The sequence below is a fragment of the Mesoplodon densirostris genome, chromosome 10 (genome assembly GCF_025265405.1).
Source record: "Mesoplodon densirostris isolate mMesDen1 chromosome 10, mMesDen1 primary haplotype, whole genome shotgun sequence".
Taxonomy (NCBI): Eukaryota; Metazoa; Chordata; class Mammalia; order Artiodactyla; family Ziphiidae; genus Mesoplodon; species Mesoplodon densirostris.
This window is the reverse complement of record NC_082670.1, coordinates 73,468,654-73,491,847: the sequence shown is the minus strand read 5'-3', so window position 1 is coordinate 73,491,847 and position 23,194 is coordinate 73,468,654. Positions and strand designations below refer to the sequence as shown.

At 44.3% G+C, this 23,194-nt stretch overlaps 1 protein-coding gene and 1 pseudogene across 1 annotated transcript; one reads left to right on the top strand and one right to left on the bottom strand.

Moving 5' to 3' along the window:
* The first annotated feature begins 1,585 nt into the window (after positions 1-1,585).
* On the top strand, positions 1,586-21,753 carry WDR82 (WD repeat domain 82). Its single transcript, XM_060110351.1, has 9 exons — positions 1,586-2,056; positions 6,341-6,438; positions 9,204-9,270; positions 15,368-15,467; positions 15,876-15,992; positions 16,235-16,390; positions 17,209-17,278; positions 17,830-17,972; positions 18,968-21,753. The coding sequence occupies exons 1-9, from the start codon at positions 1,896-1,898 to the stop codon at positions 18,995-18,997; spliced, it is 942 nt and encodes a 313-aa protein (XP_059966334.1). The 5' UTR covers positions 1,586-1,895; the 3' UTR covers positions 18,998-21,753.
* On the bottom strand, positions 13,032-13,747 carry LOC132497256 (deoxyuridine 5'-triphosphate nucleotidohydrolase, mitochondrial-like; annotated as a pseudogene).
* Positions 21,754-23,194: the final 1,441 nt, after the last annotated feature.

The following is a 23,194-nucleotide window of genomic DNA, read 5'->3' as shown; positions in this document are numbered from 1 at the left end:
GAAGCCCGAGGTTTCTGTTTTGCTTTCACCATTGTCCAGGTTATATCTGATCTCTGGATATCACTTCTTCCTAGTATCAGTGATTGAAATGTTTCAGTCCTTCCTCTTCCCCTTTCCTTCTCTTTAGCCACTGTAGCTTAGTGAAGCAAAATAAATAGGCCTCTGTCTCCATTGTTGGAGACCCAGGCAATTAAACTTTTGAGGGGCTGCACACAAGTTAGGGATCTATGAACCCTCATAGGAAGTTAAAGCCAAGGCGCATGGTACCTATTTTGTGATCAGATATTGTTTTCCTTTGTTAGAGATCAACTTTCCTTCCTTTTAAGGCAAAGAATTCCTTATGGGAACCATCACAACAATCCCGATGACTACAAAGATGATAATGCAACTGTTCTATATCTTGAATGTGGTGGTTCCACAACTGTATGGGGATTTTAAAACTCATAAAACTATCTCTGAAAAAGGCCGATTTTTACTGTACATAAATTATACCTCAATGGAGAACACCAACAACAATCTGGTTTAAGTAACATGCAAAAATGTGTAGGATACAATGCTAAAGCAGCATCTACAGCTTATGTTGATATATGAATAAGGAGGAGGATATCAAGGAGAATTTAAAACTGTGCTTTGTTGAATAAGGAGATAATTTTCCCTTTCAAAAATTTACTTGTAATTGATGTTATGAGTTTTTTGAGCTGTAAATACGTTTTAAAACTTAAAGATGAGTGTTTATAAAATGTGTGGAGCTGAACACTTAAAATTAGTTCATTTTAGGGCTTCCCTGGTGGCGCAGTGGTTGAGAGTCCGCCTGCCAATTCAGGGGACATGGGTTCGTGCCCCGGGCCGGGAAGATCCCACATGCCGTGGAGCTGCTGGGACCGTGAGCCATGGCCGCTGAGCCTGCGCGTCCGGAGCCTGTGCTCCGCAACGGGAGAGGCGCGTCCGGAGCCTGTGCTCCGCAACGGGAGAGGCCACAACAGTGAGAGGCCCACGTACAGCAAAAAAAAAAAAAAAAAAAAAAAAAAAAAAAAAAATTAGTTCATTTTATGCACTTTATATAACAATTACAAAGTGCTTAAAGAAAAGTTGCGGGTGGTGGTTACAAGAGTGTACATCCAAATGAAAAAAAATTCATCCCCTTAAAATTTATGCAGTCTACCGTACAGTACACCTTAATTTAAAAAATACATAAATTTAAGTCTTCTGGCGATGTGGTGGACACGCGGTCAAAGCCCGACAGCGATGACTCATACCCAGAACAGGCCTCCTGGAGCGCAGCCCACCCCCGCACTACCTGCTCTCGCTCTGCCTGCGGCCGGGGCGCCTGCAGGGGGCGCCCGCGTCTCTCGGGGGAGTTGCGACCCCGTACAAAGACCCGCGGCTCCCGGGAACCCGGGTCCTTGGGGCCCAAGGCGGGGAAGGACGTGGGAGTCCCCGCCCCTCCCGCCCCACAGCGGGTCGGGGAATAGCCGCCTCTGGCCACCCAGCCACACCACTCCCCGCCGGCCGCGCTGACGTCACCGCCCCGCCTCCCCGCCTTGCTCCGCCGTTCCCGCCCCGCCCCCTTTCCCGGCTGGCGCCGCGGTGAGGCTCCTCGCCCTCAGCTTCTGCCTGTCGCCCCAAGATGGCGGACACAATGAACCGGTGCCGCGCCGGTTGGCCCTGAGGCGACCGTGAGGAGGACCGGTCTGCGAGACCCCATAGTCCCGGCAGAAGAGTGTTGCACAAGCAGGAAGAGGAAGAGGAGGTGGCGGCCCGACTGTCGGCCGCTCTGCAGCCCGCCGCCGGCGCGGCGCCGCGCCCGCCCCGCCCGGGTCGGCCCCTCGGCAGCCCGCCTGTTCGCCGGGCTCCGCCCCGGCTCTGCGCCGCCGCCGCCTCCAGCAGCCGCCGCCATGAAGCTGACCGACAGCGTGCTGCGGAGCTTCCGCGTCGCCAAGGTGTTCCGCGAGAACTCGGACAAGATTAACTGCTTCGACTTCAGCCCCAACGGCGAGACGGTCATCTCGAGCAGCGACGACGACTCCATCGTGCTCTATGACTGCCAGGAGGGCAAGTGAGTGCACCGGTGGCCTTGGGCCCGGGTCTGAGTCCCTCCCGCCCTCCCCGTCGTGGCCCTGCGCTCCCCCCGCGGCCCGCCCTCTACCCCGGTCTGGCCCGCGGCCTGTATTGCACACGCTCCTGCCAGGGCCGCGTCCCCTCCGAAGCCGTCCGGGAGACCTTTTTTTTTTTTTTTTCTCTTAAAATAACGATAGCAATAACAGTAATCATATTTTTGTTTCGTCTGCCTTCGGTCTCCTCACAGAGAGCCTTAGCATCTCTGGCCAAACCACACCTTGACCTTGACCTTTAAATGCAGGGTCCGCCCTCCGCTGCCCCAGCTGGTAGCTTTTCCGCTCCTCTGACTCCGTCGAAGGTGCCTGTGGCCCCCGCGCAGAACCGCAGAGGCTGCTCTGCTGCTTCGTTCAGCAGCGGCAGCTCGCTCTCTCTGCCCTCTGCTCGGTGACCTCGATTCAGCCCTGGCACTTCACCCGTCCCCTGCCCCTCAGCTTCCCGCCGCCTTTTTGCCGGAAGGCCGCGTGGGTTGCAGTTGTTAGCTGTCAGGATTTATTTGTTGCCTCTTTGGGCCCCCTGACATTTCCTTTCTGGTCCAAATCATTCTCTTGCTCCCTCAGTCCCGATGCCCACGTTTATAGTTAACTTTTTACCTGCATCCGAAACTTTTCCTTTTTGCCAGACACACCTGGCTGTCGCATCCCAACCTGAATGTGAACCTCCTAGTAGAACAAAGAAAGCATCGTCTAACAATTTCGTGTTTCTTCTTATACTTTTTAAAAAAATTATACGTTATGGTCCGCTTGGACTTATCATAATTCCGAGTCTGATCATGACATTTCTAGGTTGTCCCAAGTCCTCTGGAGACTCACCACACCTGTATCTCTGCAAAATCTTAAAAGCACAGCTTTTTGCCTTTTTCCCTGGGGACCTGTCAGCTTCCCCTCACCCCCGCCCCAGACTTGCTTTCTCCAAATCCTTGCTAAATTGTGATCTCCTTTTTGAATCCTTGGGTTTTTCTTTATCTTCTCCAGCTGTTCCTTTTGTCTGTTTTGTTTAAACCAGTGTCTTCTATAAACTTTCTTTTGGAACTTGTCTCTTCGTTTGTGAATTTGGTTATCTAAAGTAGTGCTATATTGTTCTGCCCAATTTTTTCCCATTTGGGCTGTGGAAAAAGTATTATGTAACTGGCTCTGGATCTGCTTGCGGTATGTGGAAGAGTGGCCTATAGTGGTGGTCCTGAGGGAAGAGAGAATTGTTAGCTGGACTGATGCTGAGAGATGTGAGTCAATGTTATTCATTTCATAGATGGGTTTTCGTCCAGGTCCGGCCCCTTGCATTAGCCTGGAATAGAGAGTAACGTATAAAGCTAGGGTGGAGATTGGGGTTGTGGGGTCTTGGAGCTAGAAGTAAATTGAAGCTGACTTGCTTGAAATGTTTAGTGCTTGTGCACAGATTAGAACCTCTCCCTGGATGAATTTGAGGATGGAGATGTATATCCTCATTCAAAGAAAATGAAGGTTGTGGCAGCATTTCTTCACAGTTTGTCTTCAAATACTGCATAATTTCTGCGGTTAGTAGGAATGACATTGACTTGAAGGCTGTCTTGTTAAAAGTAAAATGTTAATTTTATAACATAATGCAGTTTATTCATTCATGTAGCATTTTTACATAATTACAAACTTGCAGAAAAGTTACATCATTGTTTCAAAGAACTCCCAGGAATAATTTTGCTCTGTTTGCTTTGTCATTCTCTGTAGATACATACACACACACAGATATGTTTTTTCTTTCCCTGAACCATTAGAGAGTAATTTGGAGGTATCAAGCCCCTTTATCCTAAACACTTCAGCATGGATTTCCTAAGCACAAGGACGTTTTCTTAGGTAACCAGAGTACAGTTATCCAAATTAGGGAATTTAACATTGATACAGTAGTATACAGCATGCTCTTTAAAATATTCGTATGGATTAATTGTGACCTTGTTTCATTGTGATCTGTGGTCAGAGAGCGACCTGATAGGAGACCTGGGTTCTAGTTTGGCCTTGTGACCAGGTATGTGACATTGGTCAGATCACTTCTCTGGCCTCTAGGAATCCGTGATCCTAAGTGGTAATGTGAAGAAAAAATTTGCCACTAGTGTAGGTCAAACCAACATTGGAAGAAAAGTAACATTTTCTTGGAAGGCACAGTATCTTTATTAGATGGTACTAATGTTGGGAGTTTGAAAATGGCTAAAACAAGATTCTTTACGCTTAATATTTTCCATGTGTACTGTTCACTTAAACTTTCTTTGTAATAGAGTTCATCCATTGAGTGATTTAAAATTTTTTTTTTTATTTTAATTTTTTGGCTGCACTGCATAGCATGTGGGATCTTAGTTCCCCAACCAGGGATCGAACCTGCAGTCCCTGCATTGGAAGCACAGAGTCTTAACCACTGGGCCTCCAGGGAAGTCCCAAGTGTTTTTTTGTTTTGTTTTGTTTTGTTTTAATTTGAAAGTATACAAAGGATATTGTCTGTGGTAGGTGATGTGAATTATTCAGAGGGAAGGATTTAATATTATTTATTTGTACCTGATAACCAGAATCATAGTTTGTGCAGAGAAGCTTACCACAATATTCGTGAAAGAATGTTATGCATAAGCTCTGTAAGGTCCTCTGAAATGGATGCATTAGGATCTTGCTTTCAAACTAGGAAATGATATGAGGTAAAAGATTTATGTTATTAAGAACAAAATCTCGGGCCTCCCTGGTGGCGCAGTGGTTGAGAGTCCGCCTGCCGATGCAGGGGACACGGGTTCGTGCCCCGATCCCGGAGGATCCCACATGCCGCGGAGCGGCTGGGCCCGCGAGCCATGGCCGCGGGGCCTGTGTGTCCGGAGCCTGTGCTCCGCAACGGGAGAGGCCACAGCAGTGAGAGGCCTGCGTACAGCAAAAAAAAAAAAAAAAAAAAAAAAAAAGAACAAAATCTCAGGTTAATATTATGGATATATTTGGATATGGATATATTTGAGACAAATAGGCCGTATATAAGTGGAACTGAAAATTTTCCTTTAACATTGGTTCTCCAGGCTCTGTCTTCATTATTATAGGGTAAATACTGAGATAAGTAAGCTTCTATTTCCATTGGTAGGAGCAAAGTCAACTATCTTTTGAGAGCAAGCACACATTCACACGCACATTCACTCACTTAGTGGTTACCACACAGTAACTACATGGCAGAACCCAGGGTGGTGGACTTGACAAGGTAGCATTTGAGCTGCTCTTTTTGTTTATTTGATCTTTCAGTAAAGGTAAAAATGTGGAAAATTAAGTGCATTTGGAGTGAGAAGTCTTGTTTGTAAATAGGTTTAACGTAGGGAAACCCTTGACGTCACAAAAATTGAAAGTGCAAATGATTAAAAGTTCCCTGAGTCGTCTGATTGTTTAGCATCTAGGTTTCAAGAGGCTTTTACATTGAGAGGGTGAACTTCTTTTTCATAAATTAAATTCTTGATAAACATTAATATAGGATTTATGAAGTTCTCCTATACCTAGATGTAGAATATTAGGAAGTTTTTGGTTAAATATTTTGCTGAGATCAGTTTCAGCTTGATTTTCAAGGTGCTATAGAAGAAGATAACATTTAAGGAACTTTAACAAATGGACTGATAACCTCTAGCTTAGAAATATGTGATTTTATATTTAAGTGAAGAGAAAAGAATCAATGACTAGTTTTGTTAGGGAGAGTGAGGTTTGTCTTGTAAAAGGCTCAGTAAGTGCTTTGGACCTGTAAGATAGAGAGGATGGAAATACTAGGTTATATTAGGAAAGGCAGTTTTGCATCTGGTTTCAGTTTTGATAAATCATTTCTTCTTAAAGAAAGAGCTTCTTTCCAAGTGTATGGCTTAAGTTCTGGCCTCTTTGGTCTGGCGTGTTCCCATTTTCCTCTTTCTTGTAAGTTATGACTTGTTTTGTGTGTCTTTCTTTCCAAATAGATGAACTTTTTCTCAAAGCTTACTTTTGAACGTTGTAGTTCATTGAACAGGCTGATTTGAGCCATCAGATTTACTTCCACTTCCTGACTTTGGCATTTGGTATTCAGAGGTGAAAGGCTGTTGCACTTGATTGATTCTGTTTGTTTCCACCCTTTTGGAAGAAATTCTGTTTCTTTTCAGTGTTAGAGCTTACCAAGAATCTTCACCCTTCCCACATCATTCAAGTGCTTCTCTTTATATGAAGATCCTAGACTTTGGTGATGGAGGATTTTGATGGTTTTCTTTCTCTGTCCGTTTCCTCATCAGACCAAAGAGAACCCTGTACAGTAAGAAATATGGCGTGGACCTCATCAGATACACTCATGCAGCAAACACAGTCGTTTACAGCTCTAACAAAATAGACGGTAAGCAAGTCTTCTTTTTAGGAAGTTATGGTCATGGTTTCCTTTGTTAAATTGTTCACGGAATCTTTGTGAGTACTTCTGTTTGGTTATAGTTACTTTAAATTTTCCTATGATGTTAGCTGTGCTAACATTGTTATGACTGAAGGGATGCTGGAAGCGAGCAAGCCATTAGTACTTTTGGAGGACTTAACTGAGTATGAAAGGTCTCCAGTTTAGAGTGGAGAGTGGAAATAAGAAGCCACGAATTGTATTTACGGTTTGAACTTCTTGAAACTTGAATGCGTTTAGAAGAAATAAAAGGAAAGAATACTTGACAGCAAGTGGTAAACAATGCTACCTTCCCGTTCAAAATATATAGATTTGAGAAAAGTTTTACAGATGCTTGAGTTATGGTAGTTTAGCAGACCTTAGAAGAGTTTTTGGTGTGTGCCCAACCATTTATGGTCTGTGTCACAAAGGACAGTATGCTAACCTTAGTTATCTTTGATTCCAGGGACACTTTTTGATTTGAATTTTCTCCCTTTTTCCTTTTATTTATTTATCTTATTTTTTTTGGCCGCACTGCACACATGTGAGATCTTAGTTCCCCAACCAGGGATCAAACCCGCAGCCCCTGCATTGGCAGCACGGAGTCTTAGCCACTGGACCACTAGGGAAGTCTCTTCTTTTTTCCTTTTAAATAAAGTTTATGCCTCTGAAGAATAAAGACTTATTTTTAGAAATTAAACTTGGGAATTTCTTTCTCTAATAAAGGATCTCTGCCTTTACCTGCTTTTCCCCTGGGATAAGTCATTCTCAGTTGACAGATTGTCTTGGAATTGAGCTATAACACTTTCATGTTAGGACTCTTTTTTTTTTTTTTTTTTTTAACTTATCTCACTGATTTATTGATTGTTTCATTTTTAGCAGTACGATTTTTCTAATGTCATTCAACAAAGATTGCTTAGACCGCTATTTTGGTTATGCCTGTCTCAGAGCAGATGGGTAGAAGTTTTTTTGTTTTTTTTTTAATGAGACTTTTCTGCCTGTACTTGATTTTTAGTAAGTATATCGTTTATACTTTTCATGCCTCTATTTCAGAAGTGGTTTTCTAAGTAAGCAGTGCAATTGATGCTTTTGGACGAGAATATAAAACAGGATCTTGAGGAAATATATCTCTGTGATCATCTGAATGAATGGTATATTTCTTCTATTGGGGTATATTTCTTTTGTTGGGGTGTTTTTCTGGGTGATTAAATGAGGGTTCTCCAAATATGGTGCAAGATGAGGCAAATGTGTGGCACTTGCAGCTTTGCTGCCAGGCCTCTGCTGTGAGGATGTTGCCTTTCCTGTCTCGAGTGCGTCCATCCTGAAGAGTTCCTCCAACGCTCCGTATCATTTTGCCTGATTCCAGGCTGAGGTAGTAGTTTGTACAGTTTGAGGGTCTATGATACCACCCGGTACAGGAGATAACTGTACAGGCCACTGCCTTGCCAGGAACAGCGCGCCAGCTACCGAGTGGGGCGGAGAGGATGGCGACGCCCTGCTCATCTCTGGGAAAACCAGGTAATGGGGAGGAAGTCTTTTTCTGCTTAGGGCAGGTGAGTAGTTCCTAGCAGTAGAACAACCAGGAATACTTTATAGTTGTCATTCGAGAACTTTGAACATGTTTTCAAGGAAAACCATGTTTAGTTTTGGAACATACAAAGAGTGCCTTTTTCTCTCTCCCAGGTTAAATGGCCTCTTATTAGTACCCCTGTGAACCACTGGGATGACTTGGTGCTTTCAGCCTCTTTGTTCCTGTCTTGTGTTTGCCTCCAGAATGTTCTTTCTATGCTTTCCTTTCTGTATTTTGGCCCCATTTCCTATTACCTTTTTCTCAACAATTGTTTCTTATTCCTAGTCTTTTCAGGGGCATTGTACTTTCCAGTTCTGTTCTTTATGGCACTTCATTCCCTACCCACCACCATTATTTTTTGTTTTGCTTTTTCAGAGGAATCATTTGGTTTTTAAGAGTATTTGTCTTATTTTCCCCAAGCACAAATCTCTGGGATTATTTCTTTCTTGGATATTGTCAAATTCTCACTGCTATGACTTGGTATAGTTCATGACTTTGATTTTTAAATGTCTTGCGATCTTTTTAACCTAAATTTTCTCATTTCTTCTTTTGGCCACTTTATAATTCACTTGTCTGCGTAAGGGACCATTGGATAGTTGGTTAATTAGAAAAGAAGTAGTAGAACATTACTTCTCTTTCCATTTTATTTAGTTTTAATGTAAATTGTGTATCTAGTTTACATTAAGATGAGGTGAGGGTTGGGTTGACATGCTGTTCGAAAACGCTGGACAAAAGTATCTTATGCCAGAGTCCAGCCTGATCCTCAACTCAGCATGGCTGTTTAATTCTTTGAGTCTGTGTCCTCAGTAGCCATATGTTTTTCTTTAAGGTTTGCCATTCTGTGGGCATTAAAACTGTGGGTTTTGTTGCGGGGTGGGGGGCGCATATTTGCAGGACAAGTTTCATTGTAACTATGCAGAAGCCAAAGATTGGCAGCAATAGTGATTTTAAACATTGCTTTATATGCTGTCAACTTGAGAACTCTGCTTTTGAATTACGTGAAATCTCTAGTCCCGTGAAAAGTAGTTATTCACTATTACTTATTCATACCTTGCTTGGGTTATGGAAAACAATGAATTCTTTGACCTTGTCTTTTCAAGATGAAAATGCAAAGTAAATTCCTTTAAAAATAGTAGGATATCATCATGCCTTATTTATCTTCTTACAGATACTATCCGTTACCTGTCCTTGCATGACAACAAATACATCAGATACTTTCCTGGACATAGCAAAAGGTAAGACGCACGTGTTACTGAAGTAGATAGTTCTTTTATCCCTGAGGTTATCCAGAGAATGAAAGAGTGGAGAGATTTTATTAGTGAACTGAAGCTAGTTTCTCACCACTGTTTGGCATACCTCTTAATCTTCTCTTGTTAACCTTCCCTAAACAGTCAACTCATGATTAATTGAGGTTGTAGAGGCCAGGGGTAGGACTTCATAGATAAACCGAAACCTCAGTTAAAACATTAATAGGAAGAATGTGGATTAAAGATATTCAGTGGAAACCTATATAGTAAAAATAACATTTGGCATTTAGGGATCCCAAATATCAGACATCCCTTAATGAAAGTACATTTACATGTTTGAGACCTTCCAGTATAGGTGGCCCCCATTTCAGCGTGCCCCTGCTCTACATAAACGTGTTCCACATGAAGAGCTTAATGAGTATGTTAAAAAAATTAATAAAATTGTTGGCTTCCCTGGTGGCGCAGTGGTTAAGAATCCGCCTGCCAATTCAGGGGGCACGGGTTCGAGCCTTGGTCTGGGAAGATCCCACATGCCAGGGAGCGGCTAAGGCCGTGCGCCACAACCACTGAGCTTGCACTCTATAGCCTGTGAGTCACAACTAGTGAGCCTGCGTGCCACAACTACTGAAACCCATGTGCCTAGAGCCCATGCTCCGCAAAACAGAAGTCACCGCAGTGAGAAGTCCGCACACCGCAACAAAGAGTAGCTCCCGCTCACCGCAGCTAAAGAAAGCCCGCGTGCAGCAACAAAGACCTAACACAGCCAAAAATAAATAAATAAATAAATAAATTTATTTTAAAAATATTGTCCTTTCATACTTTTTGAAAGTCAAGAAACTTGTTTCCTTATTTTTTTTTTTTTTAAGGTATATATATATATATATATTTATTTATTTATTTTTGGCTGCGTTGGGTCTTTGCTGCGCGCGGGCTTTCTCTAGTTGCGGTGCTCGGGGGCTACTCTTCCTTGCGGTGCGCAGGTTTCTCATTGTGGTGGCTTCTTTTGTTGTGGAGCACGGGGTCTAGGTGCATGGGCTTCAGTAGTTGTGGTGCATGGGCTCTAAGGCATGAGGGCTTCAGTATTTGTGGCGTGCAAGCTCAGTAGTTGTGGCTTGTGGGCTCTAGAGTGCAGGCTCTGTAGTTGTGGCGCATGGGCTTAGTTGCTCCATGGTATGTTGGATCTTCTCAGACCAAGGATCGAGCCCATGTCCCCTGCATTGGCAGGCAGATTCTTAACCACTGAGCCACCAGGGAAGTCCCCCTTATTTTGTTCTGTAATGCAGGTTGCTTCTCTCTGTCTCTTATCCCAATTCCCCTGGTATTTTTCCTCCAGTTTTTCAAGTTTGGGCTGAATGTTAAACACATTTTCCCTTGGATGATATATTAATCATTGGTGCTTTCCTTTGCAAATGTACAGTAACCGTGTATAGCTTGGAGTGGTTCAGAGCCCTGACAGGAGGTAGACCGAGAGCACTGTTTTCAGCTGCACTTCTGATTGGGCAAGGGCATTTCTGTGTTGCTGAAGTTAAGAGGTGGCAGCTGTTGGTTACTGTGTAGTTCAAAGAATGGCTTGTGACAAGTAGATGTTTTTGCTTGTTTATAGTCAAATTAATGTTCACAAATATACTGTCTGTAGTTAAGAGTTGATTGCAGGGCTTCCCTGGTGGCGCAGTGGTTGAGAGTCCGCCTGCCAATGCAGGGGACACGGGTTCGTGCCCCGGTGCGGGAAGATCCCACATGCCGCGGAGCGGCTGGGCCTGTGAGCCATGGCCGCTGAGCCTATGCGTCCGGAGACTGTGCTCCACAACAGTGAGAGGCCCACGTACCGCAAAGTTGATTGCAGTTGTTTGAAATTCTTTCCAGTCTTCCCAGTTGCCCAATCTCTTGACCTCCTGATTCTTAATAGATGACTTTGTCCCTCCTTTTTTGAGAAAATCAAGACCATCCAAAATGAGTTCAGCTCCTATCTCTTTTACCTAAACTCCTCTCTTCCTTAGAACACTTTCCCTGAGAAAGAAGTAGCCTTTTCTTCTTTGAGAAAACCAACCCCTCTGTTTTTACTTCTGTCTCCTTACTGGACTTTGCTGCCCACAAACTTAATCGGTCTTCTAAATTTATTTATTTTTATTTATTTTATTTTTGGCTGCATTGCATCTTCGTTGCTGCACGTGGGCTTTCTCTGGTTGTAGTGAGTGGGAGCTACTCTTCACTGTAGTGCGCAGGCTTCTTATTGTGATGGCTTCTCTTGTTGTGGAGCACGGGCTCTAGGTGCGTGGGCGTCAGTAGTTGTGGCACTCTGGGCTCAGTAGTTGTGGCTCATGGGCTCTAGAGCGCAGGCTCAGTAATTGGCGGTGCCGGGCTTAGTTGCTCCATGGCATGTGGGATCTTCCCCGGGCCGGGGCTTGAACCCGGCTGGCGGATTCTTAACCACTGCGCCACCAGGGAAGCCCTACTCACCAGGGGAGCCCTACTCGGTCTTCTTTATCTTCCTTATATTAAATTTATTTCTTGAGCATGTCACCCACTTCTTTTCACCGTCAAACATAAAAGAATAATCTGCATATTCCCTTCTCCACCTCCTCATACTCATTCACTGTTTAACTCACTCATCCAAGCCAAGCTGTTTATTCCCCTTTCCCTGCTGCCTCCAGGTAAAATCTACTGCCTGGGGCTTTTTTTGGTGCTTAACCTCTCAGGAAAACTTTTTTTCCTTTGGCTTCTCATCTTGGTTCTGTTTTTGCTATTTTTTGCTTCTCTTTCTCTTTTTGACTCTAAACAAGGTTCTACCCTAGCTTTTTTCTCCTCCTCTTGGTATTTGGTCCATCACTGATTTCATTCACCTCAGATAACTTCCCAAATCAATATTTTCAGCCCATGATTTCCAGACTCAACTTCTACCTACAGGTCCAATACTCCATCCATCGTTAAATTCCTTGGGCCAGCTCCTCTGTCCGCCTCATGTTTCTTCACCTCTGTCACTTCCAATTCTCCTGACTCAAAGGCTCTGTTACCTGTTCACTACTTTTTCCCTGCCTTCACATCCAGTGAGTTGTTAAATCCTGTTCATTCTACTTAGGTTTAACCTCATGTGTCATTCTGCTCCGTACTCCTTTGCTTCTGTCCTAGCTCAGGTAAATTATTGTCAACTCCTAATCTCCCCGTCCCTCAGCATCCTGCTTCTGCACCCTGCTTTTACAGCTCTGACCACAGCCTCCCTCAAGAAACCTTGGAGTCAGATTCTTTTCCCTCTGCCTGACCCATTTTCCCTGTGTTATCTCCCACCACTCCAGTTGAAGTGAACTCTGGGCTGCTTCCTGAACTGCCTCATGCCTTCCTATATGGCAACTTCCATTGAAACCCTGTTCACCACAGGTGCTGCTTCTTCCTGAAAGCCTTCTCTGACCCTCTCTTGGAGTTGTCTGGACTAGACAGTTAAGCTTCCTTAGAGTTGAAGTCTTGTTTCTCCTTGTATTCCCTCTACTTCTCATCGTAGAGCCTTGTGCCAAGATAGACTTCCTCTGAACTTCTGACCTGAATACTGTGACGTAAAATTACACGTCCATATGCATTCTGCTCACTCCGTTTTATTACCACCTCAGCATTCCCAGGAAATTTTGGCTTATAGTATCTTTTAAGTTGATGATCTAGTGCAAATGTTAATTTAGTTATATTGGAAGAATTTTTTTTTTTGGTCAAAAACTTTATTAAGAAAAAATACATTTTTCCATTTTTTACTCATGGCCTACATTTTAATTCTTTCTAGTGGAACCAAAACTTCCTGAACCCATTTCACAGTCATCCAAAATTTGAACTTCCTCTATTTCTACATTTAAAAAACCCATTCACAAATGAGCTGTACAATTTGATCTGCTTTTTTTACTCCAATTTTTATCGTCAAAATGAGACAGTATAGGGCTTCCCTGGTGGTGCAGTGGTTGAGAGTCCGCCTGCCGATGCAGGGGACGCGGGTTCGTGCCCCGGTCCAGGAGGATCCCACATGCCACGGAGTGGCTGGGCCCGTGAGCCGTGGCCACTGGGCCTGCGCGTCTGGAGCCTGTGCTCCGCAACGGGAGAGGCCACAACAGTGAGAGGCCCGCGTACAGCAAAAAAAAAAAAACAAAAAAGAGACAGTATAGCACCAACATTTCCTCTGTAATCTTCACCTGTGACACCAGCTCCTATGTCTGTGAAGCATTTTTTAGCCAAGGCAGAATGTGCAACTACTCTTCCATAACACCCAGAAGGAAGAGCCATCTGAGTGTCCATTTTCACAAGGGCTTCCTCTATAGGTGGTACTACAGACTCATAGGCACTGTACAGGTCATAGCCCACGGACCTCAAGGATCCCTCTGGTTAGGGCCGTGGCATGCTCCAAGAGGCAAGTAAAGTGGAGTCACATGCCATCCTTCTCCACAGGCTGGGCCCAAATGCTGGGGAGATGATGGGTATCTTCAATGCAGAGCATGGCAGAGCAAGAACATGAGCAGAGGGGACAAGAGAGCTCAGGATGAGGCCTTGGAAGAAGTGTTTTTCAGTGAGTGAATGGTGTAACCATAAGAGCGGACCCGTATCAGAAATATAGCGTAAGCTATTAGCATAGGGCTGTGGCTCTCTAAGTGTGGGGCCCAAACCACCAGTCTCACCATCACTGAGGAGCTAGTTAGAAACACAGATTCTCAGACCTCACCTCAGACTTACTGGATTAGAAATTCTGGCAGTGGATCCCAGCAATCTGTTTTAACCCACCCTCCAGGTGATGCTGGTGCCACTCAGGTTTGAGAACATCAGTATAGTCCACAAACCTCTAGTTAAGGAATCATGCTTTTTTTTTTTTAAATTGAGATATAGTTCAGTACCATAAATTCACCCTTTTAAAGTGTACAATTCAGTGGTTTTTAGTATATTCACAGAGTTGGGCAACCATCACCACTATCTAATTCCAGAACATATTCATCACCCCAGATAGAAACCCTGTACCCATTAACACTCCCCATTTCCCCTCTTCCCAGCCCCTGGCAACCACTAATCTACTTTCTGTTTCTATAACTTTGCCTATTCTGGATATTTTGTATAAGTGGAACCAGATCATATGCAGCCTGTTGTGTCTGACTTCTTTCACTTCATACATGTTGTAATATGAATCAGTACTTCATTTCTTTCTTTTTTATTTATTTATTTTTGGCTGTGTTGGGTCTTTGTTGCTGCGCGTGGCTTTCTCTAGTTGCGGTGAATGGGGGCTACTCTTTGTTGTGTTGCGCAGGTTTCGCATTGCGGTGGCTTCTCGTTGCGGAGCACGGGCTCTAGGCTCGCAGGCTCAGTAGTTGTGGCTCGTGGGCTCTAGAGCGCAGGCTCAGTAGTTGTGGCGCACGGGCTTAGTTGCTCTGCAGCATGTGGGATCTTCCCAAACCAGGGCTCGAACCCGTGTCCCCTGCATTGGCAGGCGGATTCTTAACCACTGCGCCACCAGGGAAGCCTCAGTACTTCATTTCTTTTTATTGCCAAATAATATTCTTGTATGACAACAACACGTTTTCTTCATCCATTCATTAGGTGATGGACATTTGGGTTGTTGCCACTTTTAAGCAATTATGAATAATGCTGTTGTGAATATACATGTACATGGGATTTTTTGGACATATGTTTTCATTTTTCTTGGGTATATACCTAAGAGTGGAATGTTTGGATCATATAGTAACTCTAACTTTTTGAGGAAGTATAAAACTTATTCAAAGCAACTGTACCATTTTACATTCCTACCAGCAGTGTATGAGGGTTCCACTTTCTCCACATCCTCACCAACAGTTGTTATCTCTCTTTTTGATTATAGCTTTGCTAATGGGTATGAAGTGGTATTTCATTATGATTTGATTTGCATTGGAATCATATATTTTTATGCTGTAGCTTTAAGTTGCTTTTTTAGTTATACTAATTGCCTTTGATTGATCCAGATTGCTTGCGTATGTTTCTTAAAATGGAGTTTTTAGGAGAACACATATATATAGGTAGCAGGTAAAGTGGTTTAGAGTTCATATCCAATTTTTGTTAATATTTCGCTTCAACTCCTATTTATCTTGATGCATTACAGGGTGGTGGCCTTGTCCATGTCACCTGTGGATGACACTTTCATTTCTGGGTCTCTTGATAAGACCATTCGGCTCTGGGATCTCCGGTCTCCTAACTGCCAGGTAATGTTACCTCACAGTTACACTTGAAGCGTTTTCACCTCTCCCTCTCAAGGAAGGGGGAAAGCAGTGATTCTTCTCTGGGATCCCATGGTCTTTAAATTTTGGAGAAGATCTTTTCCTGGTAGGTAGCTGGTAATTAAGCTAATACCTTAATCCAGTGCATACTTATTATGATCTGTGACTTAGTGCTTTAAAAGCAGTTTTCCTGGAGCCTTTGAGCTATAGATTTTAGACTCCAGGGATTTGTTTTTATTTGAATTCAGTGTCTATAAAATTATACAGTTAGGGTTGATCTGAAATCAATTGCATGGAGACCTGGTTTTTTTTAACTTCATTTCAGTTAGTTTTGTGTTTGCTTTTGGTAGGATCCTGGGTTCATTAACTTTTTTAAAATTTCTTTTTTCTCAGGGTCTCATGCATTTACAGGGCAAGCCAGTTTGTTCTTTTGATCCAGAAGGATTAATTTTTGCTGCAGGTGTCAATTCTGAAATGGTCAAACTTTATGATCTTCGCTCTTTTGATAAGGTAAATCTTTGAATCTTTGAACTGTCTTGATATTATGGAAGTTTTGAAGGGTGAGATGGACATTTAAGAGCCTTTTTCTACAGTAGAGGAGGTATGTGGTAGAAATTAGAAAGTGTCAGCAGTACTTCATCTTCTGCTTTCCCTAGTCAAAAAGGAATCTAAAGGGATAGAATGAGATTTGGCTCTGGCAGAAGGAATTATTGATGTGCCTTGGGCCTAGGGCTGCTGTCTGTCTTTTGCAGGGGCCATTTGCAACATTTAAGATGCAGTATGATCGGACTTGTGAGTGGACAGGACTTAAGTTCAGCAATGATGGCAAACTCATCCTCATCTCCACCAATGGCAGCTTCATCCGTCTGATCGATGCATTCAAGGGAGTGGTGATGCATACGTTTGGGGTGAGCTGACAACTTTTAACCATGTTTTTTTTTCCATACTCTTACCTTTTTTCCATGCTCATCCTTTCTGAGAATTGTGTTAGCTAGTTGGTGGAGAACGGCAGTTGTCCTTGGCTCACTCGTCGAGGCATGGACTTGCATTTTCTTCCTGCACGTGGCATTATTTCTTTTGGATTCTAAGACATTCACTTCTCACCCAGTGACTCAAGTTTGGTGTTTAGATAATATAATAAATTTCTGACCATAAACATTTTCTTGCCCCCTTGAATATGGAGTTGGGGATAAGGGGGTGAATTGTAAAGGGTGGTAGCCGAGTTTGAAACCTTGGTAGCACTGTGCGTGAGGAAGAAAGGGTTTCACAGAAAGGAAGGTGATGTATGTACTACAACATGGATGAACCTTGAAAACATTATGCTAAGTGAAATAAGCCAGACACAAAAGGACAACTGTTGTACGATTCCACTTGTATTAGTTTCCTAGAATAGAGATAGATAGTAGAACAGAGATTGCCAGGGAGCAGGAGAAGAGGGAAATGGGGAGTTACTATTAAAGATTATGAAGTTTCTGTTCGGAATGATGAAGAGGTTTTGGAGGCAGAAGATGGTAATGGTTGCATAGCATTTTAAATATACTTAGTGCCACTGAACTGTACACTTAAAAATACTTAAAATAGTAAATTGCTATCTATATTTTACAGGAAAAATTTTTTTTTAATCAAAAAAAAGAAGAAGAAGAAGATGTATGTGCTGGGATCAGTGTTTGTAGGCCATTATTTTTTGTTAATGGTACTGTAATGAGAATTGTTCTGCTTGTTTTAGGGTTATGCCAACAGCAAAGCCGTCACACTGGAGGCCTCGTTTACTCCAGACTCGCAGTTTATTATGATTGGTAAGCTTCCTTTATCCCCCCTCCTTGGGTGTTACTAATCTGGTACTGTGCATTATGTTATTTCTGTTAGTTTTAACTAATTTAAGATATTATTTATTATTCTTTTGAGATAGAGTTTCTCAGATTTCTGTGTAGCACGTTATGTCAAAGGTATAGTGTCTTTAAACTGTCCTGACTTCGCTTTCTTTTCTGGGAATGGGCGTTAATGTTGGTCTTCCCTGGACCATCATAGAGTTAAACTCTATAAGCACTGGTGTAACCCTTCATTCAGTCACCTTAGTGTAGATGTTCATAGGGTGATCGTATTCAGCCCCCTTTTTAAATGAGAAAACCGAAGTTAGAGGGGAAGTGACTTGCCTAGGAACAAATAACTAGGGTCTAGATCAGTTCCCAAAGTGTCTTTTCTTCACTGCCATTACTCCCTCTCCGTTTCTCCTGGTGGCTGGGTCCTGAAGCTTGGCCTCTCTCCAGATGTCAATCCATGCCTCTTTGCCACTTGTCTTTGTATTGTGCCTTGAGCTGTTGTTATATTCCTTGATCATTCTCTTCAGGTTCAGAGGATGGCAAGATCCATGTCTGGAATGGAGAGAGTGGTATAAAAGTAGCTGTGTTGGATGGCAAACACACAGGCCCCATTACCTGTTTGCAGTTCAACCCCAAGTTCATGACCTTTGCCAGTGCTTGTTCCAACATGGTATGTGAACAACGGGAGATGTCCTCCATCTGGGGGCCCTTTCCAGTTGGGGTGGTGGGTCCTTCAATGAGCACAGTGAGCTGTGTTCTAAATAGGTACAATTACAAGCACCCAAGTTCATGTTTCTCAGCTGGTGGCTTCCCTATTTCACCTCTATTATCTGATCTTTGGTTGGGCTGGTCTTTCACTTTTGCTCTCCTTTCCATTACCTGGAATTGCGAGCTCCCAGGAGATCTTAGGCCAGTTTTTGCTCTGGCTCCTGGTTTTATGCCCAAACTACCTGGGGCTATGCCTCACAGCTTTTTGGCTTCTTAAAATACTTTGAACCAACCTTTTGTGGCTGTAACCTTTCAGTTTTCCATTCCTCTCAGGTTATGCTGAGTTCATCAGAAATTCTTATAGTTGATCACAACTCACCACTTAGAATTTTCTCCAGGCCCCTGTCTCTTCCTAGACAACACTAGCAGAACAAAGCATCAGTGAATCTCAGCCTCCAGTTTCCTCTTGGCATCTCCTAAACCTACCTGGGTATTTGGGTATGAGGCATTTCATTACTAGCCTACCCAGAACATACTGCTCCATTTCTTTTTTTTTTTTTTTTTAAACAAAGAAAACAGTGTCAGAAAAAATTGCAGCAAAACCATCCAATCCAGTCCCTCACATTTTTTATAGCTCATGAATGAGAGGGTCTGTCTGAGGTCACCTGGTAGATTAGCTGTGAGGCCAAACACCCACCTCCCCAGACAGCACTTCTTCTTTTCTTTACCACTGGACCACTATGGTGGAAGTTAGACAATGTTTACTTTCACATAGATGGGGGAGTGTTTGTTCACAGATTGCCAGAGTCAATTGGTCAGGAGGGAAGGCCACCAGCCATAACTCCTCCAACTTTGGGGTTGGGTGCCTTGATGGTCGGGGAGGGGTAAGAAAAACCCTCAGAAATGAGGAGAGGGGCTTGGCTTTTTAAAGTTGACTTATGTTCTCCTTCCATCCAGGCCTTCTGGTTGCCCACCATTGATGACTGACCTGCATAGTGCTTGGCTGTTTTCTGTACAGCGAGGGTGGCCAGTAGGAAAAAACTCAGAGGGAACTAAGATAATAGTGAGATTGGATCATTTGACTGGGCTGGAGAGCATCCTTCCACATGGCCTTCCCAAGGATGTGCTGTACATTTGCTCAAAAGAAAAAAATTACTTTGCCAAGCTTCTTCAAAAGGACTCTTGGTGCGGCAGATTCAATCGGGACTCAGATTTTCCAGCTGTCACTGCACCGAGCTCCTCCATAGGAGTGACCAGACTCGTGACTAGGGTATAGTGGGGCCCTCAAGACACCTTCAGTTTTGAATGTATTTGCTGCTGAGGAGTCGGTGAAGTTGTTAATTCTGCACATCCCTTTGCCCACCCCCATAAATGCGTGGGAAGCCACAGTTCTGGTTTTGAGATGCTAGGGCAGCTCAGTGCCCCTTGCCCTCACCCTGCATGTCTTGTTACTGGTTCTCCCTGTGTCATTGTGGCATTATCCACAACCATCATGTTACTTAGGTGCCAAATATTTACAGAAATAAGTCTCCATATATCTTAGGGTCAGAAAGGGACAGATACAGAAGGACCTTGCTTGCCAGGAAGCCTTGCAAGTTAGTCATGTGAGGGTGGATGATCTGGGTGTGCCTCAGGCTCTGGGTGAGGGGGGAGGGGTAGCCGATGAGTTCCTAGGGCTGGGAGGTTTAGCAGCAGCTTGGTGTGGTGCCCTGTCATCAAAACTAACTCACAGTCCTTCTGGGTGCCTGCCAAGTTTGGTTGTATACAGAAGCAAGGTGGGCGTCTATTTTTGTACATGAGATACATCACGCTTTTCTGTGGGCCAGTATTGTGGAGTGAGTCTGAGTTGTTTACACTGATGCCTTCCCTGCCCACCACAAGTTGTGTACATAGTCTCCAGATGATACCACCCCTTCCCCAGCTCCCAACCAGGAGCTGGCTCTAGGCTTGTGTTATATTTAGCCTTTTTATATATGACTTGGGATTTCTGTTGTTTGTATTTTAGCACAGTGTGTGTACACCTTCATTTAAATATATCATGTCTGTGCATACATATATGTATGCGCGCGTGTGTGTGTGTGTCTGTGTGTGTGTGTGTGTGTGTGTGTGAAGAAGATAGAGTCCTCTGCCCCAGGAGAAAGACTGCATTCTTGCTAATAGTGTTTGTCACAAGTGTTAGTCTTCCCTATTACCTTTTTCCCTTCGGGAGACTGAACAAAAGCAAAGCTTTTGAGTGTTTGCTGTCCCCATGGCAGCTAAGTGAGGGTCTTGGAATGACTCCCTTGTGTTCCTCAAGCCGCACTTTGGGGCCTTCTCTGCAGTATTAGCCCCCTTTTTGCCCAGTGATGCTCTGTCTGCGCCTGTATGTATGTGACAGTCACTTTTGCATGCCTTTTGTGTCTGGCGCCCAGCATTTGGGGACAGGATGCTGGAACCAGAGCATTTTCAGCTTGTCTGAGGCTTCTTTGCCAATTACAGGTCACTCCTGTTTACCTGGTATGTCTGCTTTCTTCACTTCTCTTCCTTGCCTTCTCCTCGGAGAGGGAGGATTCCTAATTGGGGTTGAGGTGAGCTGCAGGTAGCTCATTGCCTTTTCCCCTGCATGGCCTTCTTAGAGCAGGACAAGTGGCATAGTGTTTTACTAAGTTCCCAAACATCTAAGCAAGTAACACATTCCCTGCAGATCCAGAAACAGGCTCAACAAGGTTGTTTGACTTGCCCAAGAGTACCTAGCTGCTAGTGGGGAAAGCAAGCCATTACTGCCTCTGTTCAGCAGCAGGAATAGGCTGTGAATTGCTAGCAATTACTGTTTTGTTTTGCTTTTTTAGCAGTTACTTTTTGGCTTGTTCCTTAACCTTAAAAGCCAGGGGCATATGTCTTTCCCAGACATGGGCTGGAATCTGCAGCTTCTGAGGTGCCACACACCGTATAGCTCTGCACTCTCAGAGTGGAGGGACTTTTAGAAACCAAGTGATCTGAGCTGTTACTGCCCACCCCTGGCTTTCCAGGGTAGAAAATTCATGGTAGGACTAACTGTTCAGAGAAAGTACTTGGAACTACAGGTTAATAAGAAAGCCTGCATAGTTAACATATCTGTACCCAGAGCAGCCACCACGCATGACTTGTCTATCAGCAGGAAAATGATTTGTATTGAGTTCCTGTGTGTCCAAAGCTGAGGCACCATGTCCTTTGAAAATATGCACTGCACTGCTTCTATTTATGGGGACCTGTGGCTGCAGAGCTGGCTCCTGAGTTGGGAAGGAGAGGGAAAGATGCAGCTGGAAGTGACCGAAGATGATGTGGTAGTGGGAAAAGGCAGAATTAAGGGAGAAAAGAGTCTGTGGGTCAGAGAGGCTGAGGAGCATCAGGGCTGCAAGGACACCCTCAGTAGGAGCCAGAGGTGCTTAAGCTCTCCTGGGGGTGGGGGGCGCACCACGCTCTCAAGAATCAGGGCCAAAGCCTCTGATTTATATGCGACAGTGACACTGCACTGCTCAACCACCAGCCAGTGGGGTATTTTTTTTTTTTTTAAGAAAACCGTTGTGATCATAATTAATGCTTATTAAGAAAAATCTGGGAATTTTAAAAAGAATCAATTTGCCACCCAAATGTTACCACTGCTAATCTTTTGGTGTTTAGTGTTCCTCTAGACATTTCTGTGCATAGATTTCTGGTGTGTTTACATAGTTGTTATTCTATTGTATATACAATTTTATGTCCTTTTTGTACTTAACATATAAACGTTTTTTCCATGTTATCTGTCTTAAACAGAATTTTATGGCTGCAGCCTCTTCCATTGAGTTTTCATAGCATTGTTTGCCTGGTTCCTAGAATTGGAGGGAGGGGGTGGGTTGTCTCCTGTTAGTCCTCCTGGCTCACAATGGGACTCACTGTAATGCTGTGTGGTTGGGTTGTTGGGCTCCCTGGGACTGCCCCTGGTGACTAAGGCCTGTGGGCTGGTGGGAGGAACCCCTAGATCCAGCTCTCAATGCATAGCAATCTGGGTCTCCTCAACTCCAGGTTCTAATAAGCAGCCATAGGGCCAGAAATGAGTGACCAGGAAAAGGCCGGCCTGAGCCAACCTTGAGATCCTCAAAGACTGCATCTGGCATGTACCTCAGGCTGCCTTTCATCCCCCACTGTTACCTCAACCCTTGATCAAATTGGCAGCCTCTAGGTGGAATAAGGTTCGTCCTTCTAGGCCCTGGTTTGTGGGGGGCAAGGATAGTGGGGTGTCTTTGAGGCTCCTGTAACCAGTTCTGGCAGAAGGCCTGGCCACTTGCTTGTGAACCCATTGCCTGGCTGGTGAGTTGGTAACTCACTAGTAGCATCCTCAGCTGCAACACCTTGGGCCTGCCACTTTGCGCATGGTCATTAGAGGTTGGCCAAGGACTCTGGAGGGCAGCAGAGGGAGCGTCCCAGCTTGTGAGTGGTAGGCCATGCATAGGCTCTCAACACGACTGCTCAAGCAGGAAGAGTCCCCCGCTCACGGCCTGGTGGGAAGGCTACTGCAGTGTTTGGCTCTGCTGAGAGACATGAACACAGAAGTCAGTGGCTGCCCCTGCAGTGGTCACTCCTGTCAGTTTGGTTTGTTTGCAGTTGAGAGACCCACTGTTGCCCACTCCCTGGGCTTCAGCCTGGTGGTGTGAGGAGCAAGACCAGGCAGCGGGCCGGGTCAGAAGCAAAGCAAAGCAGACTTGGGGCAAGCAGGCTCAGTAGTTGATGTGGGTGATTGGTTGGCAGGCACAGGATACTGCCTACGCTTTGCTGGGTGGGGGGAAGGAAGGTGAGTGGTGGGGGTGGGGACTGCTGAGGAAAGAGGAAGTAAAACTGCAGGCTGGTAGGGCACACTCTTGTTCTTGCCAGTGGCCTAATTAGAGTCCTGGAGAGGCTGCCCAGAGCTTCTGGGGCCAACCACATTTTCTCAGGACCCAGTTGCGGACAGATGTAGGCCCAGAAGTGCTGGGCTATGGAATATGACTAGGTAAAAAGTGAGTAGTTTTGTAGTTTTTCCTATCTCTTCCCTAGAGAACATGCAGGAAGTAGAGTCTAAAATGAGTTAATGGGCAGGAAAGGAGGTCTGAAAGCCTCCCCATTGTGTTAAATAAACAAGTTTAACCATCAGTTTTGTGGCCTACTGGCCCTTGTCCTTTCTGGCTGCAGTTTAGGGCTGTGAGTTGCCTG